Consider the following 19,563-nt stretch of genomic DNA (forward strand, 5'->3'; position numbering starts at 1 on the left):
CACATTTTTGTGCTAACACCCATTTGATGAGTGTATGACATATGTTATTACTATATTATACTCTCTCTATTTTAATTATTTTGGACCTTTTCGGAGTACGAAGGTTAAATAGACTAATTTTCGGTATGAATCAAATGTAGATATTTCAAGATTCTTAATTAAAAAAATTACATATTTAAAATTTATAAAAGGTGTACTATAAGATATAATAGTAATTATTCAAAATATTTAAAAATTATTTGTAAAAAATATGATAAAAGAGAATTTTGTGTGACTCCCCAAATAGAAATACGTTCATTCTTTCTGAAAGGGAATAGTTAATTAATATATATTTACACCTTAATTTGTCATAATTAAATTTACTCACTTACTAAATTAATATTGTTTGAGGTACACATGTTTCACCCCCTGTGCATTGGCGAATATAGTACCAAATTAATAACCTCTTTGGTTAAGCTTCTAAAATTCAATTTTTTTGAGAATTATTTTTTCTTAAAAGTGCTTTTGAAAAATTACTTTTGATGAGAAATAGTTTGTGTTTGACTAATTAATTGAAAAAGTACTTCTGAGCAACAATTAATGTTTGTCCAACCTTTTAAAAAATATTTTTAAGTATATTTTTTTAAAAGTACTTTTTAAAAAAATACTTTTTAAAAAAAGTACTTTTGTAATAAGATTTTCAAAACTTACTTTTACTTCTACTCAACAATACTTTTTTTTTTCCCTAAAAATTTGGCCAAACATTTCAACTTTAATTTTTTTTTTAAAAAGATGTGCTTCTCGCCAAACAGGCTATAAGAAAGGTTCATTTTCACTCCAGAAAACGCAGCGTTCGAATGTAAGAAAGGTCGTTGCTACCTCCACCCCTTTACCCCGAACCCCCAACAAACTGCTTGATCCGTTCAAAGCAGCTTATAATTAAACCCAAATCTCTGTTAAATCTCATCCAAATCCTTCACAAATTTATAGGGTTTCGATTTCAATCCACTCTCTCAGTTTTTACGCATTTTGATATACATAAATGCATACCTATACGTATACGTATACCTATACCTATAAGAAGACGCATAGTAAGAATTATTCAGTTGATTGATTTTGAATCGTACGAGGACCTGTGAAGAGGATTTGACTATAGTATCAAATCTACATGTAAATCTCTTGAACATTTATAACATGGTGAATGTGGGATTGGAGAAGGATAGGGAGAATAATGGCGGATTAGCCTCTATGGATTCGATTGAATCTCGGTGGGTGTTTCAGGATGAGTATGATTCGGATATTAATAGTGTTGACCATCATACTGTCAATGGAGATGATGGTTCGACGCCGCGCAATGTCTTGGATTTGGACTCTGAGGATGAGGATGATAATGCCGTGCGTAAGCTGATCCGCACTGGACCTCGGATTGATTCCTTTGATGTTGAAGCTCTTGAAGTCCCTGGTGCTCAGAAGAACGACTTTGATGTGAGTTTCTCTAGTTATGAATTTGCTGAATTGTGTGACCCAACTTTTATTTTCTTAATTATGCATAATTTAATTTGGTAAATTATTATATTTACATTCTAGAACCTCTTCGCCTGTTTCAAACCTCCCATATAAACAATTTTTTTTGGTTGAACTTTCTTGACGAAATTTGTGCATTAATTTCACTTGGTTACGTAATCAACATGTTATAGAATATGTCTACTGTTAGATAATATCTGCACTGTAAGGAAAGAATTGAAATGCAGAGGGTTGTGAAGCTTATTCGACCCCAAGAATGGTAACACTGATGGACAGAAAGGGAGAAAAAACAAAGAGGAGAGAGGGTAGTCAAGGTTAGAAGAAAGGAACAAGAAACTGAAGTATTTTTGAAGCAAAGAAGGAGGGTACAAACGAAGTTGTTTGAACAGGTGCCAAATTAGTGTGAATTTAAGTTTTCTGTAGGTAATGATAGAAGCAAAATACTCAACCAGGTTTTTACTTTTTTTTTTTGACAAGTAAAAGTTACATTAAACTCTATACAATATCTAATATAGGACGTATGTTATCTCTTTTCCTCAGTTCTATTTAGTACCATGTCCTCTGCCCAGTTTGTAAGCTAACATTTTCCTTAGCTTTTGAATTTCTGTTATCCTCCCAATAGTAGTTATTGCATCACTTTTTGATGTTTTAGGTCATCCTTGAATGCTTATGCATCTCCAATTATTGCTAATTGCCTTATCTTTGATGCTTGTAACTCTAACCATCTTAAAGAAAATGTGTTCATTTTCTTGTTTTGTCTTCGCATGTGGTTGTTGTACCAAGAATGAAGAATGAATGCTCTTCTATAGTTTGCCTTAGCCAATATTTTTTTTTCCTGATCAATAGTTCATCCTTGAATGCTTATGCATCTCCAATTATTGCTTATTGCCTCATCTTTGATACTTGTAACTCTAACCATCTTAAAGAAAATGTGTTCATTTTCTTGTTTTGTCTTCGCATGTGGTTGTTGTACCAAGAATGAAGAATGAATGCTCTTCTATAGTTTGCCTTAGCCAATATTTGTTTTTCCTGATCAATAGTTAATAATTTAGTTTTAGCTAACATTTTACTAAGAGGGAATTGCACTTGATAAAACTTAAAATTGGAAGAGAACTATAGCCAAATAGACTTCATCCTTAAAAAAGTGACAGGGTCACATGTAAAGACTGCAAGGTTATAGGTGGAGAAACACTAACCATTCAAGATGGACTGGTAAGCAGATATGAAGCAAAGAGAGGAGCGAAAAGAGAGAAAACTATCATGCAACTGAGATTCTATGGTGAACACTAAATGGCATAAAGCAAATAGCACTTAAGGACAATTTAATGAAGGAGGATCCGAGATTTAGAAGCTAATACAGATATCCAATTGAAGGAAATGACAAGTGCATTTAGAAAGTTGTAAGTGAAGTTCGTGTGTCTATGACTTAGGACCTTGACCACAAGTGTTCTATTGTTGAAATGAGGAGGTGCAAAAAGTTGTTAAAGCAAAAAAGAGTGGTACGGAAATTTGCTCATAACAGAAAATAGAGAAGCCTTTTAAGAGTGTATGAGCACAGTCCCATTATGTTCTTGCACGGGAAAATAACATGGACGTTATGGAATATGTTCCTTTAAATTTTTAAGATCAGCCGGGCCATCTCTGGGAAGTTGTTTCAAGAGTTGCACTGGAATGAAGCTACAGGAGACTCCCAAAAAACAATGGCAAACAATCTCATTATACATATTTTGGGTCATATGGAAGGAGAGGAATAGTGGATGCTTTGAAGGAATTGGTTATCCTGTACATCAATTGAAATATTTGTGTACCTCTTTTCTCGTATTGATCAAAGTACTAATCTATAAATACTCCATCCTTTTCTATTTTATATGAAACTCTTCCGATTGTAGTGTGTTCCAAAAAAGAATGACGCTTTTCTATACTTGAAAACTCTTTAAATTTGAATTTTAGTTACCCTTAATGACATGCTCTTATAGCTATAGAAATGTAATGATATGTTTAGGACCTAAAAGTTCAAAGGGTACTTTGTCAGCAGTCTCTCTTTCTTAAGCTTTGTGTCGAGTCAAGCACTACCTAAGAAAATGAAATGAAGGGAGTATCATAGGTCAAATGATAGATTTACTTAACTTTATGAGTTGCTGGTAGAATAGTATCATCATGATACTATCATGAACAATTTGTATATATTGTGATCACACACCTTTTTGGTGCTATCGTCATCAGTGAAATACCCTTACCTTTTCTCAGTAAAGTGTATAAACTATAAGGAGTGTAGTGAGAAGGTAAAAAGTTACTTAGTAGAGCTCGAGGTAAAGACTCTGATGACTTGTACTATAATGTAGGGACGCCAGGATGGAGAAAGAAATGCAGAAGCTAGCACGACTAAGAGAGAAAGGGGTAAAGACTCTTCTTTATAAGTGAAGAGAGGACTTGAACCAAATTAAGTGTATTAAAATGATTCTCAACCAGGTTTGATCAGGATATTGAGATCAAAGAGAGATGGCATGCTATTTCGATATCTTCATACATTTGTGACAAATAGCCTTAACTACACTTGTACAATCAAATCTACTAAAGTAGAGGATGTCATAAAAAGTAGGAGGGCTAGAAAAGCCTCTGGTTCAGTTCGTATCCATGTAGAAGTTGGGGTAGTATGACTAACCAAGCTATTCAATGTTGTATTTAGGACTGGAAAATGCCAAATGAGTGGAGAAACGATATTTTGTTTTGGAGAAGTGACAAGGTCACATGTAAGAGTTGCATCTTATACTAGAATGAGCTCTAACTACCTAACATAGTCTGGTTGTCTTGGACATGAAGTGAGAGAGAAGCTAAAAAGGAGAAGAGTTATATATAGTCAAGGATTCGATGGTGGACACTAGAAAGGCACCTAACAACGTTTAAGGATAAATAATTGCAAGAGGAACATGAGAGTTAGAAGCTATTTAGGTATCCAAGGGAAGGAAATGACAAGTTGTATTAAAAAATGGCAATTGAAGTTTTCCTTTTTATAACTGTTGTTTCCAGGGCGGTTGCAGGCACCTCGAGTAGTCCACCAGGTGCTTGCTATCTCTTGCCAGTACATGTACCAAGTAATGCTGCACGACAGTGCTCAAACAGATGCGGTGATATCTAAAGTTGTTGATTCGTTACTTAATGCGATAAGAAGCGAAGTGCTGTCACTTTATGGACGAGGCCGTGCACTTTACAAAAGCGTGCAATTCAAACAATGATGCGCAAATTGATCAGTTCTTTAAATCTCAACTTTGAGGAGTGAAATTAATATTGAAGTTTGGATTATAAATTTTTTTATTTTAATTATTCCTTTTTAATGACTATTTTTTTATATTATTATAGTACTAAATTCAATATTTGTTTTTTTTATAATTTTCATAATTTCGCGCTTCACTTCAAATGTTGGTTAGCTTCAAGTCCCATGAAACTTGTCATTTTTTTTGTGATCTTCACTTCTAATAGCTTGTTTGGCCAAGCTTCTTTTTGGCCAAAAGTGCTTTTGAGGGTGTTTGGCTAAGTTTATAAGTTGGTCAAACCAGCTTATAAGCACTTTTTGGCTTATTTACGTGTTTGGTAAAATTAAAAGTGCTTATAAGTTAAGTGCTTATAAGCCAAAAATAAGCTAAAAGCCATAAGTTGGTCGCCCCCAACGTATGATTTTTCAACATATAAGCACTTTTAGTTTGACCAAAATTTTTACTATTATATCCCTAAAATACTTTTATCTTTAAAAGAAAATTCCTAACCCATCAATTGTTCCGTCACCTTCTTACCATTAACAATAATCAAATTTTTCTTGGCATTATCTGGAGTGAGCAAGTTTGCATATTCTCATATAATGAATATTTGTTTCCTAGTAGAAATAAAGAAAATTTGAACACTTCTATTTTCTATATGAATATTTTGTGCACTATTTAAGTATATTTTATCTAGCAAACTTTAGTCAAGTTACAATTATTTATGTTAGTTTATTATCAAATAATTTATATTTATATAAAATAATCTTATCTAATAAAATTTAAACTAAAAAATAAAATGAGACATAAAATAATTTCTATTTGAAACAATGAATTTAAATCTTGCAATAATCAATTTCTAATTAGGGTAGATTGCTTTAAGGACATTTGAGTCATTTTAACAGAAAAAAGAGTTTTACAGCATTTTTTACCTAAAACTTCAGCTGCTTATTATTAGTGTCAGCACTCTTATCCAAACACGTAACTGTTTATTTATTAAATCAACTTCAACACTTAATGCTCATTAACTACTTTAAATCAGCTTAGCCAAACGAGTTCTTTTTTTGGTGTAAAATGCTTTTTTCCAAAGTTAACATGTTAGGCCAAGCTTTTAGAAGGAACAAAAAGTGCTTTTGACTAGAAGAAGAAGCAGAAAAACCAATTTCTTCCAAAAACACTTTTTGAAAAGCACTTTGGAGAAAAATGTAGTTAGAAGCACTTTTTAAAAGCTTGGTCAAGCACTAATTGTTGCTTAAAAGTGCTTTTCAAATTAATTAGCCAAACACAAATTGCTTCTCACAAAAAGTAGTTTTTTCAAAAGCACTTTTCAAAATAAGATGATTTTAGAAGCTTGGCCAAGCAGGCTATAAACATTGGAATGGAAAAGTATTCACCTGGTGTTGCCAATGCTAGGATTAGATCCACCCTTTTGGAGGCAATCTCAATTGACGTTTGGGCATACACAAGGCCTAGGACTTGGATGCAATTGCTTGGTGGTGGAATGAAGAGGTGTAAAGAGCTATTAAAATTAAAAGATTTTTTCATGGAAAGTTACCAATAACAGAAGATGGAGAAACCTTTGAAGAGTATAAGAGGGCAAAGAGAGAAGCTAAGAAGGCAATTAGCAAAGTTGGGGATAAAGCCTTAGACGACTTGTATGGTGTACCAAAAGTTAGGGATGCAGAAAGGGAGGGAAAAAATGCATAAGGTAGCAGGTCTACAAGAAAACATGGATAAAGACTTGAAATAAGTAATAGTAGATGGAAATGCTATTTCGATCAATTGCTCAACACAATTTACGAGGATAACATTTCAGATTTCCATACATCCACGACAAGAAAACTTAGCTAAAAATAACTACTATGCCTCAATCCAAAAAACGTTGGGGTCAATAGAAATGTCTGTGGTCCGTAGTATCCCTAAAAAGGTTTGGAAGTGTCTTCTAGAGGTTGAGCAATATAGATGGTCAAGTTAATCCATATCATATTAATGTATGAATAAATACAAAATGATTGAAGAAAGGGTATCTTAGATTCTTAGTTCTGATATACAAGAACAAAGCAGATATTGCAAAGTTTATATGAATTGTCATAGTATTGAACTTATAAGTCATATAATAAAACTTTTGGAAAGAGTAATAAACAATAGACTTGAGCTAGCTTGGGCTTATTCTTGACAGATCCACTGCAGATTTTGTTAAGAAGATTGAAGACTTTTTTTTGATGTTTCATCAATGGCATCAAGAAGATGCTAAAGGTTACAAAATAGAAGCAAATATAGTCGTGGCTGTTGGCTCCAGTACAGATGATTAGCTTAAGACTAGGGAGCTAACAAAGTTAAAAAACTATCAGGAGAATCTACAGGGATAGAAAATCTTTTAGGGATAGGAAGAAGGATATCCACACGATATTCATTGAGCTAGAGTTTACACAAATCAGAAATGTGCCTTGAGTCCATACTTGTTACACAAGGTATGCATGTGCTAATCAGATGTATAGCCAACTTAAGAAAACTCTGGCTACAATGTGGTTTTAGCTTTCTTGTTTTGCCAACCTTCATTTTATGGTTTCTCTTTTCTTTGACCTCATTTGGTGGAGGTCCTTTCCTGAGGGTGAATACTAAATGAACCTGTGTTCATAAGCTATCCTTAGACTTTTGTTTTGATTTGTTTTAGTAGGCATTCTTTTTAGAATACAGAGTGAATTATTGACTAATTTTCAAGTGTATTTGCAGGATGTCTCAGCAGGTAGGAAAATCCTATTGGCCTTTCAGACTCTTGGAGTTGTGTTTGGTGATGTGGGGACGAGTCCCTTATATACCTTCAGTGTGATGTTCAGCAAGGCCCCTGTCAATGGCAACGAAGATGTTCTTGGTGCATTATCCTTGGTTTTGTATACCTTAATCCTCATTCCTTTGGTTAAATATGTTCTTATTGTTCTCTGGGCCAATGATGATGGCGAAGGTGAGCTGACGTTTGAAATTTGGCGAGCTGTTTTACATCATTATGTTCTATACTTTGTATTTTCTGATTCCTTCAATGAGTTTGGTTAATAACTGCAGGTGGTACATTTGCTTTGTACTCATTGCTTTGTAGGCATGCAAAGGTTAATCTTCTTCCAAACCAACTTCCATCAGATGCTCGAATATCAGGCTTCAGACTGAAGGTGCCATCTCCAGAACTTGAGAGGTCTTTGAGAATAAAAGAAAGACTTGAAGCATCACTGACATTGAAAAAGCTTCTTCTGATGTTAGTTCTTGCTGGTACTGCTATGGTGATAGCTGATGGAGTCGTTACACCTGCTATGTCAGGTATCTATAGCCTTTCTTTACCTGTTAAATCTGTTGGTTGAGAGAAACAAGTCAGTACTGCCTTTTGGCCCTCTAAGGTCCTTTCTTTTTTTAATGAATAAGCTATTCTTTCCTATTTAAAGTCTTAAGTTCTTTCAACTATGCTGATGCAGTAATGTCTGCTGTTGGTGGTTTAAGAGTTGGAGTTTCTGGGATTAAGCAAGGTAATGTAATCTTACTTCTTCCTTTTCATTTCCTTTTTCTTTTTCTTCTCCTTTCGTTTCCTTGTTCTCCTTCTTCTTTTTATTCTCCCCCTTCTTATTTCTTTCTCTTCTTCACCTTCTATTGAGCCGAGGGTCTACCGGAAACAGCCTTTCTACCTTACTAGATAGGGGTAAGGTCTGCATACACACTACCCTCCCCAGACCCCACTTGTGGGATTAGACTGGGTCTGTTGTTGTTCTTGTTGTTGTAGTAATGTAATCTTACTTATTGGCTGGGGAACCTTTACAGAATTGTTCACTTCTTGGAGTATCTGTCATCTGCAAGTGTGTTGATCACTTAATTCTCTTCAACATGCCTCTCTGTAAACTGAAAACAGTATTCTGGTAACTCTTAATTTCTGTTATACCATTCGTTTGGGACATCCATTACAATTGGAATGACACAAGGATGATTAGTGTGATATGTTCACGGATGACATGCACAAACTGAGGAAATGGTCCGTGTTTTTCTTACGTAAAAGGTCCAAAAATGGCATTATACTATGGGAAATAGAGCAATAATACCCCTCGTTAATAGTAGGGTTAAAAAATGCCATTGCCCTGATTGAGTTGGCCCAAAAATGCCACTCGGGGCTAACGGACTCAGATTTGACTTAATTAAGCCTTTGAAATCTGATTTAAATGTAAAAATTTTACACCTATCATAATTAAATTCCCCTACCCTCTGTTTTCACATATCCCCTCCCCACCCCACCCCACCCCTTTTTTACCAAACCCCCACGTAATTAAGGACCCAAAGTCTCTACTTTTAATCACCCGCTCAAATCTCTTTCCCTTATCCCAATTGTGTCGGCTAGGTTTCCGGTGACCCTAAAAACTTTTTTGGCTTCTTCAATTCTGATTTAGTGTTAGAGTTTATTTTCTGATCATCTTTCTCAATTTCTTCTCTGAATTATTGCTGGTGCAGATTGGAACCACAAAAATGGAATGAAACTATTTGCCCAATTAACTTTTCACTCCTTCTTGTACTTGTCTGTTTTTCCAATGTATCTACTAGTTGTTTTGTATTTACATTTGTTGATTCGCTTGCCTTCAACAAATTAAGGCCAATTGAAAAGTTACTCTACCACGTACAAGAAAAGCAAGAGGAAATTTTTCAGCAAACAAGATAATTTTCATTCAACCAAGAAAATGCCTTTACATTGCATTACATATCCAACATGAACCAACGGTAAGTCCTAAGATAACTAAACAATAGTCTACAATTTGGTTCATTTCATCATAAATGCTACCATGAACACACCAAAGCAACCCAACAACAGAAAAATGATGACCAACTAAAGGAAAAATTTTGTCCTCAACTTTGCTACTCTTCCAGCATTAACAATAGCAACGTACAGTCTTCCTCGAAATATTCCTTCCAATCTGAAGAGCATCGTTTACTTTTTTAATTCAGAGAAGAAATGGAGAAATTGAGAAAGTTGATCGAAAAATAATTGAAACAATCAGATATTTTCTTGTTTAATTCAGAGAAGAAATTGAGAAAGATGATCAGAAAATAAGCTTTGAGTCTTTGAGATTGGGGTAAGGGAAAGAGATTTGAGCGGGTGATTAAAAATAGAGACTTTGGGTCCTTAATTACGTGGGGTTTGGTAAAAAAGGGGTGGGGTGGGGAGGGGGATATGTGAAAACAGAGGGTTGGGGGATTTAATTATGATAGGTGTAAATGTTTTACATTTAAATCAGATTTCAAAGGCTTAATAAGTCAAATCTGAGTCTGTTAGTGCCGAGTGGCATTTTTGGGCCAACTCAATCACGGCAATGACATTTTTGAGCCCTACTATTAACGAGGGGTATTATTGCTCTATTTCCCATAGTATAATGGCATTTTTGGACCTTTTCCGTTTTTCTTAAATGCAGTTTGCTTATGTGCATATGAGGTATAAACCTCATTACATTGCCTAGCTCAGTAATGAAAGGAATTTCTGGTTATATTACATTCTGTATCATTTTGGTCATTGAGAATTCGTACCATTTAATAGTTCTGCTGCTCAAAATTGCTAAGGAAGCTCAGTCGTGTGACCTGATAGTTTTAGCCTGACAAGACTGATTTGTTGATGCACCTTGTATGAGGTGTTAGGTTTAACCTATGAGAATCAGATGATAGGATGGATATGATATGCCCTTTCTACCATATGTGATATCATTATGCACTCGAAGTCCATTTAGTTGTAAGATTCTTATACTCTAATGTCTTTTGCAGATCAAGTTGTGATGATCTCAGTGGCATTTCTTGTAATTCTGTTCAGTGTACAGAAATATGGGACAAGCAAAGTGGGGCTTTTCGTGGGTCCTGCTTTGTTTATATGGTTCTGTTCCCTGGGTGGAATTGGCATCTACAACCTCATTAATTATGATTCCAGGGTTTGGAGGGCATTTAATCCAGTTCATATATACTATTACTTTAAGCGCAATCCAACGAAAGCGTGGTACTCGCTTGGGGGCTGTCTTCTTTGTGCAACAGGTAAACTGTTGACCATGGATGTTTTTGATAGTTGACACTGAGCTTTTAATTGGAATCACACAAAAAAATGCACTGTTATATGTTTCCTTTTTTCTTTTGTTTGTTCTTGGTTACTTGAGTGCACCGGGCTGCCCTTTTTGGTTACTTGCGTGAAACCAGGTGTTTTTTTTCCTTTAGTAAGCAGATTTTGAAACACAGGAAACCTGACTTTTATGTTTGGACTTCTCTATTTATGTGCATGTACTGTTACAACGTCAGATGCTTTTTCAACCTCACTTCACTAACTTCTTTCTACAAATTTATTCTCTTCTGCCGAAAAAAAAATTAAGTTATAGAACTGAATCATACCTATTGTGGCATCATCGGATAATCATTGAGTTGCTATTTATCCCTTGAAAATAGGGCTGTGAGATGAACTTGTTTCAGCTTTAAAAAGTGAACAAAGGACTTGAACTTACCCTGGATACCGCCTAAGTTGCTTCCTCTAAGAAAGATGGTTCTCAGTTGTAACGGCCCAGGTCCAACTGTCACAGTTTGTCCCCTTGGGCTTTGATAGTAAAGGTGCCTCAACAGTTGAATCTTGAACTCGCCCTTTTATGGCCCCTAACTTTTTCCTCCCATTTCGATGTGGGATTTATCTAAGACAAGCTTCATTGCAAACCCCCTTTTGAGTTCGACTACCAACGGTCTGTGGGCTGTACATCTGTTGCACATTTCAATAAAAAGGAAGTAATTGCGGTCTTTGAGTTGCCAATCATAAGGCAATATGGGAATTGATTTTTGTCAAAGAATTGTAGAGGAAAATTACGTTATGTACCATAAATTAAAACTATTCTTGAAAATATACCTTTGAAGCATGAATGTATGGAAACATCATTTGAACTAAATAGTCCTTTTGGATCCTCACTTTTCCAGCCTTTCTGAGTTCTGATCTTGAGCAATCAGGGCTTTTCGCATATACTTATTTTCTTCGTTCTTGTCCTAACCCAAGTTTCAAGTGCGCCTTTTATTTGTCCTCTATCTTTTGGAAGGTTAAATTCCATTAAAAGTCTTGAGTAGTTTTGATTCATTATATGCAACAGAAGGGGATTAAGCTTGTCTCTGAATCAGTGTGTTGTCATGGGTTACACCACAACTGAATGCTACTCTGCGTTTGTTCTTGCATTATCTGTTAGTGATTGTGTCCTGGTAAACTTGTTTATGTTTTAGGATTTTTATGTTTCAAGAACTTAGTTTTGGGGTTTGGTCTAACAAAGTTAGGTGCAGCTCTTCCATTTTCTTGGTTAAAACATGCACTTGAATTTTTTAGGACAAGTACTCAGATGAAATATATGTACAATAGGTTTGACGCTTCTCCTCTCTTTTGAGAGAGAAATATCAATGGCTTAAACATTTCCATTTGGTATAGATATCAGCCCATGGTAATTTCTTGATGTTTTTTTCCCACTTGAATGAAGACATCTTATCCTCACCTTCTATGTCACCTTTTTTTTTTCTTTTTTTAACCGGATGTCCCCAAGGGGGCACCTGTTTTTCTCCACTGTTGACGTTTTCTTGGCCTTCTAAAGAAATATACTTCAGTGTGTGACTGTGTCTGTAAGCAGTTTTCTCTATTTTCTTATTCTTTTTTCTCCATTAATTCATTTAAGAAACTTATAACTCTTCAATCTTCTTCCTCTTTTTTTGGTAAAGTTTGTTGTTTTATATTTTTTTGTCTCTATTTTCTGGGATGTAGAGCTGATCATCATCATCATTTCTAAAACCCAGGTTCCGAGGCAATGTTTGCTGATCTTTGCTATTTTTCTGTGAGATCAGTCCAGGTATGCAGCAGCAGATCTGATCATAGGATTTGTGGCTAGGGGGGAGTGGGGTGGGGGAAGGTGTATAGATATAATTATACCTACCCCTTTTGTATTTTTGATAATTCTTTTTTCCGATTTCATAGACAATTATTGAGTATCAGCCTTCTTGTTTACAGCTTACCTTTGTGTTCCTTGTGCTGCCATGCCTTCTCTTGGGTTACCTTGGTCAAGCAGCTTATCTTATGGAGAACCATGCTGACACAACACAGGCTTTCTTCTCTTCAGTGCCAAGTAAATTTCTGCATCTGTTCTTTCCCTGATAATCCTTGTTTACTTAGTATGAAAATAAGGATGAGACATTTCAATATACTTTCTACTTGGAACTGATCTATAATCTTCTATGCTTTTGATGATAAAAGTTTATGAATCCAAAAGGAGCAAAAAACCAAGTCTTTTAGTTAAAAATTTCCAATCATGTTGCAGGTGGAGCTTTCTGGCCCGTCTTCTTGATTGCTAATGTAGCTGCATTGATTGCCAGTAGGGCAATGACTACAGCAACTTTCTCTTGCATTAAACAATCCACAGCCCTAGGCTGCTTCCCTCGCCTTAAAATTATTCACACGTCTCGAAAGTTCATGGGTCAGATATATATCCCAGTGATGAACTGGTTTCTTCTCGCATTGTCCTTGGTGATGGTCTGTTCTATCTCAAGCATATATGAGATTGGAAATGCTTATGGTAATGCCTGGTTCCTTGTTCTTTTAGAACTTATTTATGTCTTTGCTACTTCATTTGGTTCTTTTCTTTTGTTTCTTCCTATTACTGCTGGATGTATGCTCTCTGGTGCATATGGCGAATAGGGAAGGTCTTTTTTTTTGAGAAGGTAACAATTTTGTATTATTAATATAAAGACTTCACTGAATTTGTGAAGTCACCCATAATTACAATGTAAGTGCCCATACAAAACTAAACAAAAAGGACACTATTCACCCTTGTTCTTCTTACAATGAATCTAGGGCATCTAAAATGGATTCATGATACTCCAAAAGTTTTCCTTTACACCAAAAATAAAAAAGAGCTAAACATTTCATCTTTATCTTATGGATGTTGCTGAACTTTTCTTCAAAGCATCTTTGGTTTCTCTCTTCCCAGACTGTCCACCATATACAAGCTGGGACAATTCTCCATCTCTCTTTGTCTCTCGAAAGTGCACCCTCTTTATTCCAGCTAGCTAGAATATCAAGGATTCTTCCCGGCATTGCCCATGGAATTCCCCTTAGACCGATAAAAATCCTCCATATATGTATAGTGAAGCTGCAATGCAAAAAGAGATGACTAATTGTCTCTGCCTTCTCTCCACATAAGTAACATCTAGAGCACAGGTGGAATCCTCTTTTGATTAAGTTGTCTTGTGTTAGTACTGCTTCTTTTGCCAATAACCATGTAAAGCAAGCAACCTTGTATGGAATTTTTACTTTCCATATCATCTTCTATGGCCAACAACCAACCCGATTATTTGACAAGTTGAATTCCTTTAAGCAGATCTAATAGAAAACTTCCCCTGCCTTTTTCAGCAAGTGTTCAAGGTCGTCCAATACAAAATTTAAATTCCCTGTTCATCTAAGATCTTGTTCGACCTTTGATTTGACCAAACTAATGTGAGATATGTCAAATCTCTTGGAAAGCTTAGTTCCCTTACTTTTTGTTCTTCTCAGAGTAGGATTTTGCTCATATCATTTGGATTGACTCAGATCCTTTCATGTAGGAGAGGTTTTCGACGGGTTTTGAATTTGCATTGATCCAGGGGGCCGTCTGCATGCACTTGGGCTTGCTTATTTATAATCTTTTTTGACTTTTGATTAAAACTTAGAAATTATATTATTGATTGGTCTGGTGTTTGAAAATATAAACCCTCAAAATTGCAGCATGTTTTCTAATTATTCATGAATGCTACAGTTTGATCCCTTTAGTGGTTATTTTATTTTATTTTTTTCAGTTATTAATTTTTATCATCACCAAGTTTCAATTAGTTAGGATATCAGTGTTACGTAACTAGAAGCTGCCACGTAGATAAATCATTGGGGATCATTCCAAATCCAAGTAACTAATTGAAAGATTAAAGCTACTGCATCTTTTCAAGAAATAGAATTTTGTAGAGTGCATTTACCAGGACAGAAAGACCAGATGAATAGGTGTATCTTAGAAAAAGAAACATAACTTAACATCCAATTTCTTGTCCTTCATTATTTTTTGTAGTTTGAGTCTTGAAATGATAAAAGTATGCATTTGATCTTGATCAGTTTATGATCCATGTTCAGTCAAATGTTGTTATGTAAAATGGGATGAATTAGTATTCAATTTTGTAGTTCGTGACTCTATACTTTCCATTTTTTGACAGGCATCTAAATATAGCAAAGTGTATTGTACTAATCAGTTCCACAGGATGTAGCACATTTTTGACAGGCATCTAAATATAGCAAAGTGTATTGTACTAATCAGTTCCACAGGATGTAGCACATGTAATGACACTGATTTGTTCGTGATGAAACTGAATATATTTAAGATATTAGGCTTTTGGCCTGTTAGGCAAGATAGCAGAAGAATATTCATATGTTGCTTGGATAGTTGGATTTCAATTTAGAGGTCCTGATCAGTTTGACTAGGAAAACAGTGGGGTGCTTCCAATTTTAATTAACTGATTTCTAGGCTGCATTATTAAATGAAGGCTTATACTGGCTTGTTCCTGTGTTGTCAAAGGCGCGCTTAAGCCCTAAAGTGAGGCTCAAAACATGTTGAGCGTTTTACCTCGCTTAGCAGGCGCTTCAGTGTTGTCATCAAGGCTCTATGCCATACTTTTTCTTGTTAATGAGCGTAATCCTCAAGAGTTAAACCTAAACAATTGATATTTTACATAAGAAAAAATCCAATTTCTTTATCCATATATTTGTTATTAATGCTTATAATTATTAGTCTTGGACTACACATACATATTTGTATTTTTTCTCCATTTGCGCTTTTATTCATTAAAGCCCACGCTTTACTTGCGTTTTGCGCTTAAAGCCCCAATTTACCTTAGAGCTTTTTTGCGCTTTTCGCCGTTGATAACAGTGGCTTGTTCATGTCTGATGCATATCCTGTCTGACAGGAATAGCGGAGCTTGGTGTGATGATGATGACAACAATACTAGTCACTATTGTTATGCTTCTGATATGGCAGATCAACATCATTGTTGTGCTTAGTTTTGTCGTTATCTTCTTGGGGTTGGAATTAATGTTTTTCTCATCAGTTTTATGGAGTGTGGGAGATGGAAGTTGGATTATTCTGGTTTTTGCAGTAGTCTTGTTTTTTGTTATGTACATATGGAATTATGGAAGCAAGCTGAAGTATGAAACTGAAGTCAAGCAAAAGATGTCTATGGACTTGCTACGTGAACTTGGCCCCAACCTTGGAACAATCAGAGCTCCTGGAATTGGCTTGCTTTATAATGAACTGGCAAAGGGCATACCGGCTATATTTGGACATTTCCTCACCACTCTTCCTGCTGTTCATTCAATGATAATTTTTGTTTGTATAAAATACATTCCTGTTCCTGTAGTACCTCAGAATGAAAGGTTCCTGTTTCGGCGAGTCTGCCCGAGAAGCTACCACATATTTCGTTGTGTTGCCAGGTGATCATGCTAGCTTCTTTCATTTTCTGTTGGTACATTCTCTAGACTATCTGGTGTGATTTCTGTGGCCAAGGAGAACCTACTATAAATTTTACACTTGCATAGCTTTTGAATGACCTAATAAAGACTGCTGCATGACAGTTGAACTTGTAAAAGAATGACTGCTGAATGACAGGTGATATCTGTAAATAGTTGTGGCATTTGGACAGTAATTTCTGTGATAAACCGGGAACAGTTATGTCTTCAAGTGAACACCTACATTGTGATTCCTAATTCTTGTTTGCAAACAAAATTTGCTAAATTGCCTAACTCTATGGGTAGTTCTTCAGTCATGATTCTGTTGGACCCATGCTTTGGATACAGATGAATTTCGACAGTTTTTCTTGGATAGATGCTTTTTCTTTTCTGCATTTGCTATGTCTTTTTATGTGGAACCTGGCTACTAATATTTCAGCCCGAACTCTTTGAACTGACAGATATGGTTACAAGGATGTTCGCAAAGAAAACCACCAGATGTTCGAGCAGCTACTGATTGAAAGTCTCGAGAAGTTCATTCGCAGAGATGCTCAGGAGCGGTCACTTGAAAGTGATGGCAATGGTGAATCAGATTCTGAAGAAGAGCATGCCTTTTCAAGAGTCCTTGTTGCTCCCAATGGGAGTGTTTACTCACTTGGTGTTCCTCTCTTAGCTGATTTTAGGGACACTGGAAAGGCAGTTATGGAGGAAAGCACTTCAGAAGAGCTGAAGGCTGGCCCTTCCTCTGAGTCGCTCTTGTCCAATGCTGATCAGTCCTTTGAGAAGGAGCTCTCGTTCTTACGCAAGGCCAAAGAATCCGGTGTGGTTTACCTCCTCGGTCATGGAAATATTAGGGCAAGGAAAAGTTCCTGGTTCATCAAGAAGCTATTCATAAATTACTTCTATGCTTTCCTTAGAAAGAATTGCAGGAGGGAAATTGCCAGTCTGAGTGTACCGCACTCGCATTTAATGCAGGTTGGCATGACATATATGGTGTGAGAATTAGCTTTCTGGAAAAAGCCATACTGATATATTTTGGCAGAAAAAGGCAGTTTTAGTGTCAAATTGCTGTTATGATGTCCCCCATATCAACTTGATGAGTGCAGACAAGTGTCCATATGTCTTCCTTGCACACACCACAGCTGAATTTGAAGTCCCTCGTCTTATAGCTTGGAAGTCTTTGCGCTGATCCAGTTATAGTAACGAATTTCTCTCCATAGTCGTTTGGGTTTCATTCTAACACTGTCTCGACCCCTTGCCTTATTCAGTGCTTCTCCATCAATTGAAGCTAGAAGAGCAGGGAATAAGGGAAGAATGGACAGGCAGTGATCGCCAAGATAGATACAAACTCATAATATTGTACTCATTCTTTTCAGTTACCCCTTGCCTTTATAGTAACTATCCCCATAGTCGTTTGGGTTTCATTCTGACATTGTCATTCTTGTAATTTTCATGTCGAAACACCTTTTAAATATTGATGAAGTTTTCACTACATTGATAAGTTAATTCATCTTGTGGAATTGTTGCCTTGCTCTTTATTGCTCTCTTTTGTTTTGTTTTGTTTTGTTCTTTTATCTGTATGGATGGAATGTTAGCGTTTTTGATCATGCAACTAATGTGTCTGTATTGTCCTGGATGGACATGTGGGACTGGAAGTTAGATTTGAACAATCAGCCACAAATGGTTGAAATATTTGTGCCAAATGATACTTTGTATATATACTTCGTTTTCAAATATCCTTGTTGAGATTGCAAGCACGTTACAATATTATGCTTATAAAAAAAAGTACGTTACAATATTATCTGTGATTCTACGATGCAGAATGGTAATGCATACGCATAGCATAGGGCATGATTCTTAAGTTACAGAATGGTAATGCACACGCATATTCGTTTTAGGGAAAGCAAAGGAATACTAGGTTGATAATCCAACAAGCTGTGTGTAAAGGAAGCATGAAGACTAGTATCCAGTTTTTTTCACCTATATATGCATAACTCCCAGTTGGTATATAAAATTGTTTTTATTACCACCACACAAAAAAAAATGTCAAATAAGCTTAGATTAACTAGGAAGATAATTGACTCACCCAAATGCAAACGATGTGATGATGATGTGGAGGCCTCTTCACATATTATTAGGACATGTTCAAAGTCTAAACAAATCTGGAATTATTTCCTCACAAAATGAGATTGATGCCATGAACGCTAAGCCTATGCTTGAATGGATTGATGATATTATTAATGATGCCCCCCAACTCCTTGTAGTGTTACACTTGTATTTTCAATTATGTGGTATGTATATACGAAAAGAAGAAAATCGAATTTTGATTGAAAAGAAATGTCTACCTACGGAACTTATAAGCAAACATATTAGAGATTGTGCAAGGAAAGATTAAATTGAATAGTGATGGCAGTGTAAAGACCCTAACCGAAGATGCTACTTTTGGAGGATTTTTTGAGATGATCAAGAAAAGTGGTTATTGTGATATTTAGCTAAGTTGAGACCCACCTCAATCCTCACCACGTAACTGTAGGGCATCTAACAAGGACTATAATTAGCACCCAAAAAAGAAATTGTAAAGAGATATGTGAGAAGGCACGGAAAAAAATATGTTATTGATATTGGATGTTCAATACAATACAAGAGGTCCCTATTTATTGCTATACTATACAAGGACATACTACTCCTATTCCAATGTGGGACAAGACTACACTATATACATAGCTGTAAACTAACGCTCCCCCTCAAGTCGGTGCATACAAATCATATGTACCGAGCTTGTTACATATATAACCAATACGAGGACCAGTGAGAGACTTGGTAAAAATATCTACAAGTTGATCATTCGACCTCACAAACTTTGTAGCAATCTCTCCTGAAAGTATCTTTTCTTTGACGAAGTGACAATCAATCTCAATGTGTTTAGTTCTCTCATGGAACTCCGGATTTGATGCAATATGAAGGGCAGCTTGATTATCGCACACAAGTTCCATCCGACTGATTTCACCAAATTTCAACTCCTTGAGCAATTGTTTGGTCTAGACTAGCTCACATGTTGCCATAGCCATTGCTCGATATTCTGCTTCTACACTAGACCGAGCAACTACATTTTGTTTCTTGCTCTTCCAGGACACCAAATTGCCTCCTACTAAAATACAATATCCAGACGTAGAACGTCTATCAGAAGGTGATCCTGCCCAATCAGCATCTGAGTATCCAACGATCTGCTCATGACCTCGATCCTCAAACAGTAACCCTTTGCTTGGAGCCGATTTCATATACCGAATA

The 19,563-nt window shown here is 35.8% G+C and overlaps 1 protein-coding gene across 3 annotated transcripts; it reads left to right on the forward strand.

Annotated features, from left to right (window-relative positions):
• The first annotated feature begins 793 nt into the window (after nt 1–793).
• On the forward strand, nt 794–17,810 carry LOC107815049 (potassium transporter 7). Of its 3 annotated transcripts, none has more exons than XM_016640561.2 (10): nt 794–1,464; nt 7,488–7,716; nt 7,815–8,063; nt 8,216–8,266; nt 10,530–10,790; nt 12,558–12,610; nt 12,769–12,883; nt 13,076–13,330; nt 15,738–16,260; nt 16,737–17,810. In XM_016640561.2, exons 1-10 carry the CDS (start codon nt 1,174–1,176, stop codon nt 17,272–17,274), a joined length of 2,565 nt encoding a protein of 854 aa, XP_016496047.1. In that variant the 5' UTR covers nt 794–1,173; the 3' UTR covers nt 17,275–17,810. The 3 variants fall into 3 exon arrangements, with proteins under 3 accessions (XP_016496047.1, XP_016496048.1, XP_016496049.1); XM_016640563.2 differs by lacking the exon at nt 794–1,464 and adding an exon at nt 1,731–1,892; XM_016640562.2 differs by lacking the exon at nt 10,530–10,790 and having other exon boundaries at nt 811–1,464.
• The last annotated feature ends 1,753 nt before the right edge of the window (nt 17,811–19,563 follow it).

This window comes from Nicotiana tabacum, chromosome 2 (genome assembly GCF_000715075.1).
Source record: "Nicotiana tabacum cultivar K326 chromosome 2, ASM71507v2, whole genome shotgun sequence".
Taxonomy (NCBI): domain Eukaryota; kingdom Viridiplantae; phylum Streptophyta; class Magnoliopsida; order Solanales; family Solanaceae; genus Nicotiana; species Nicotiana tabacum.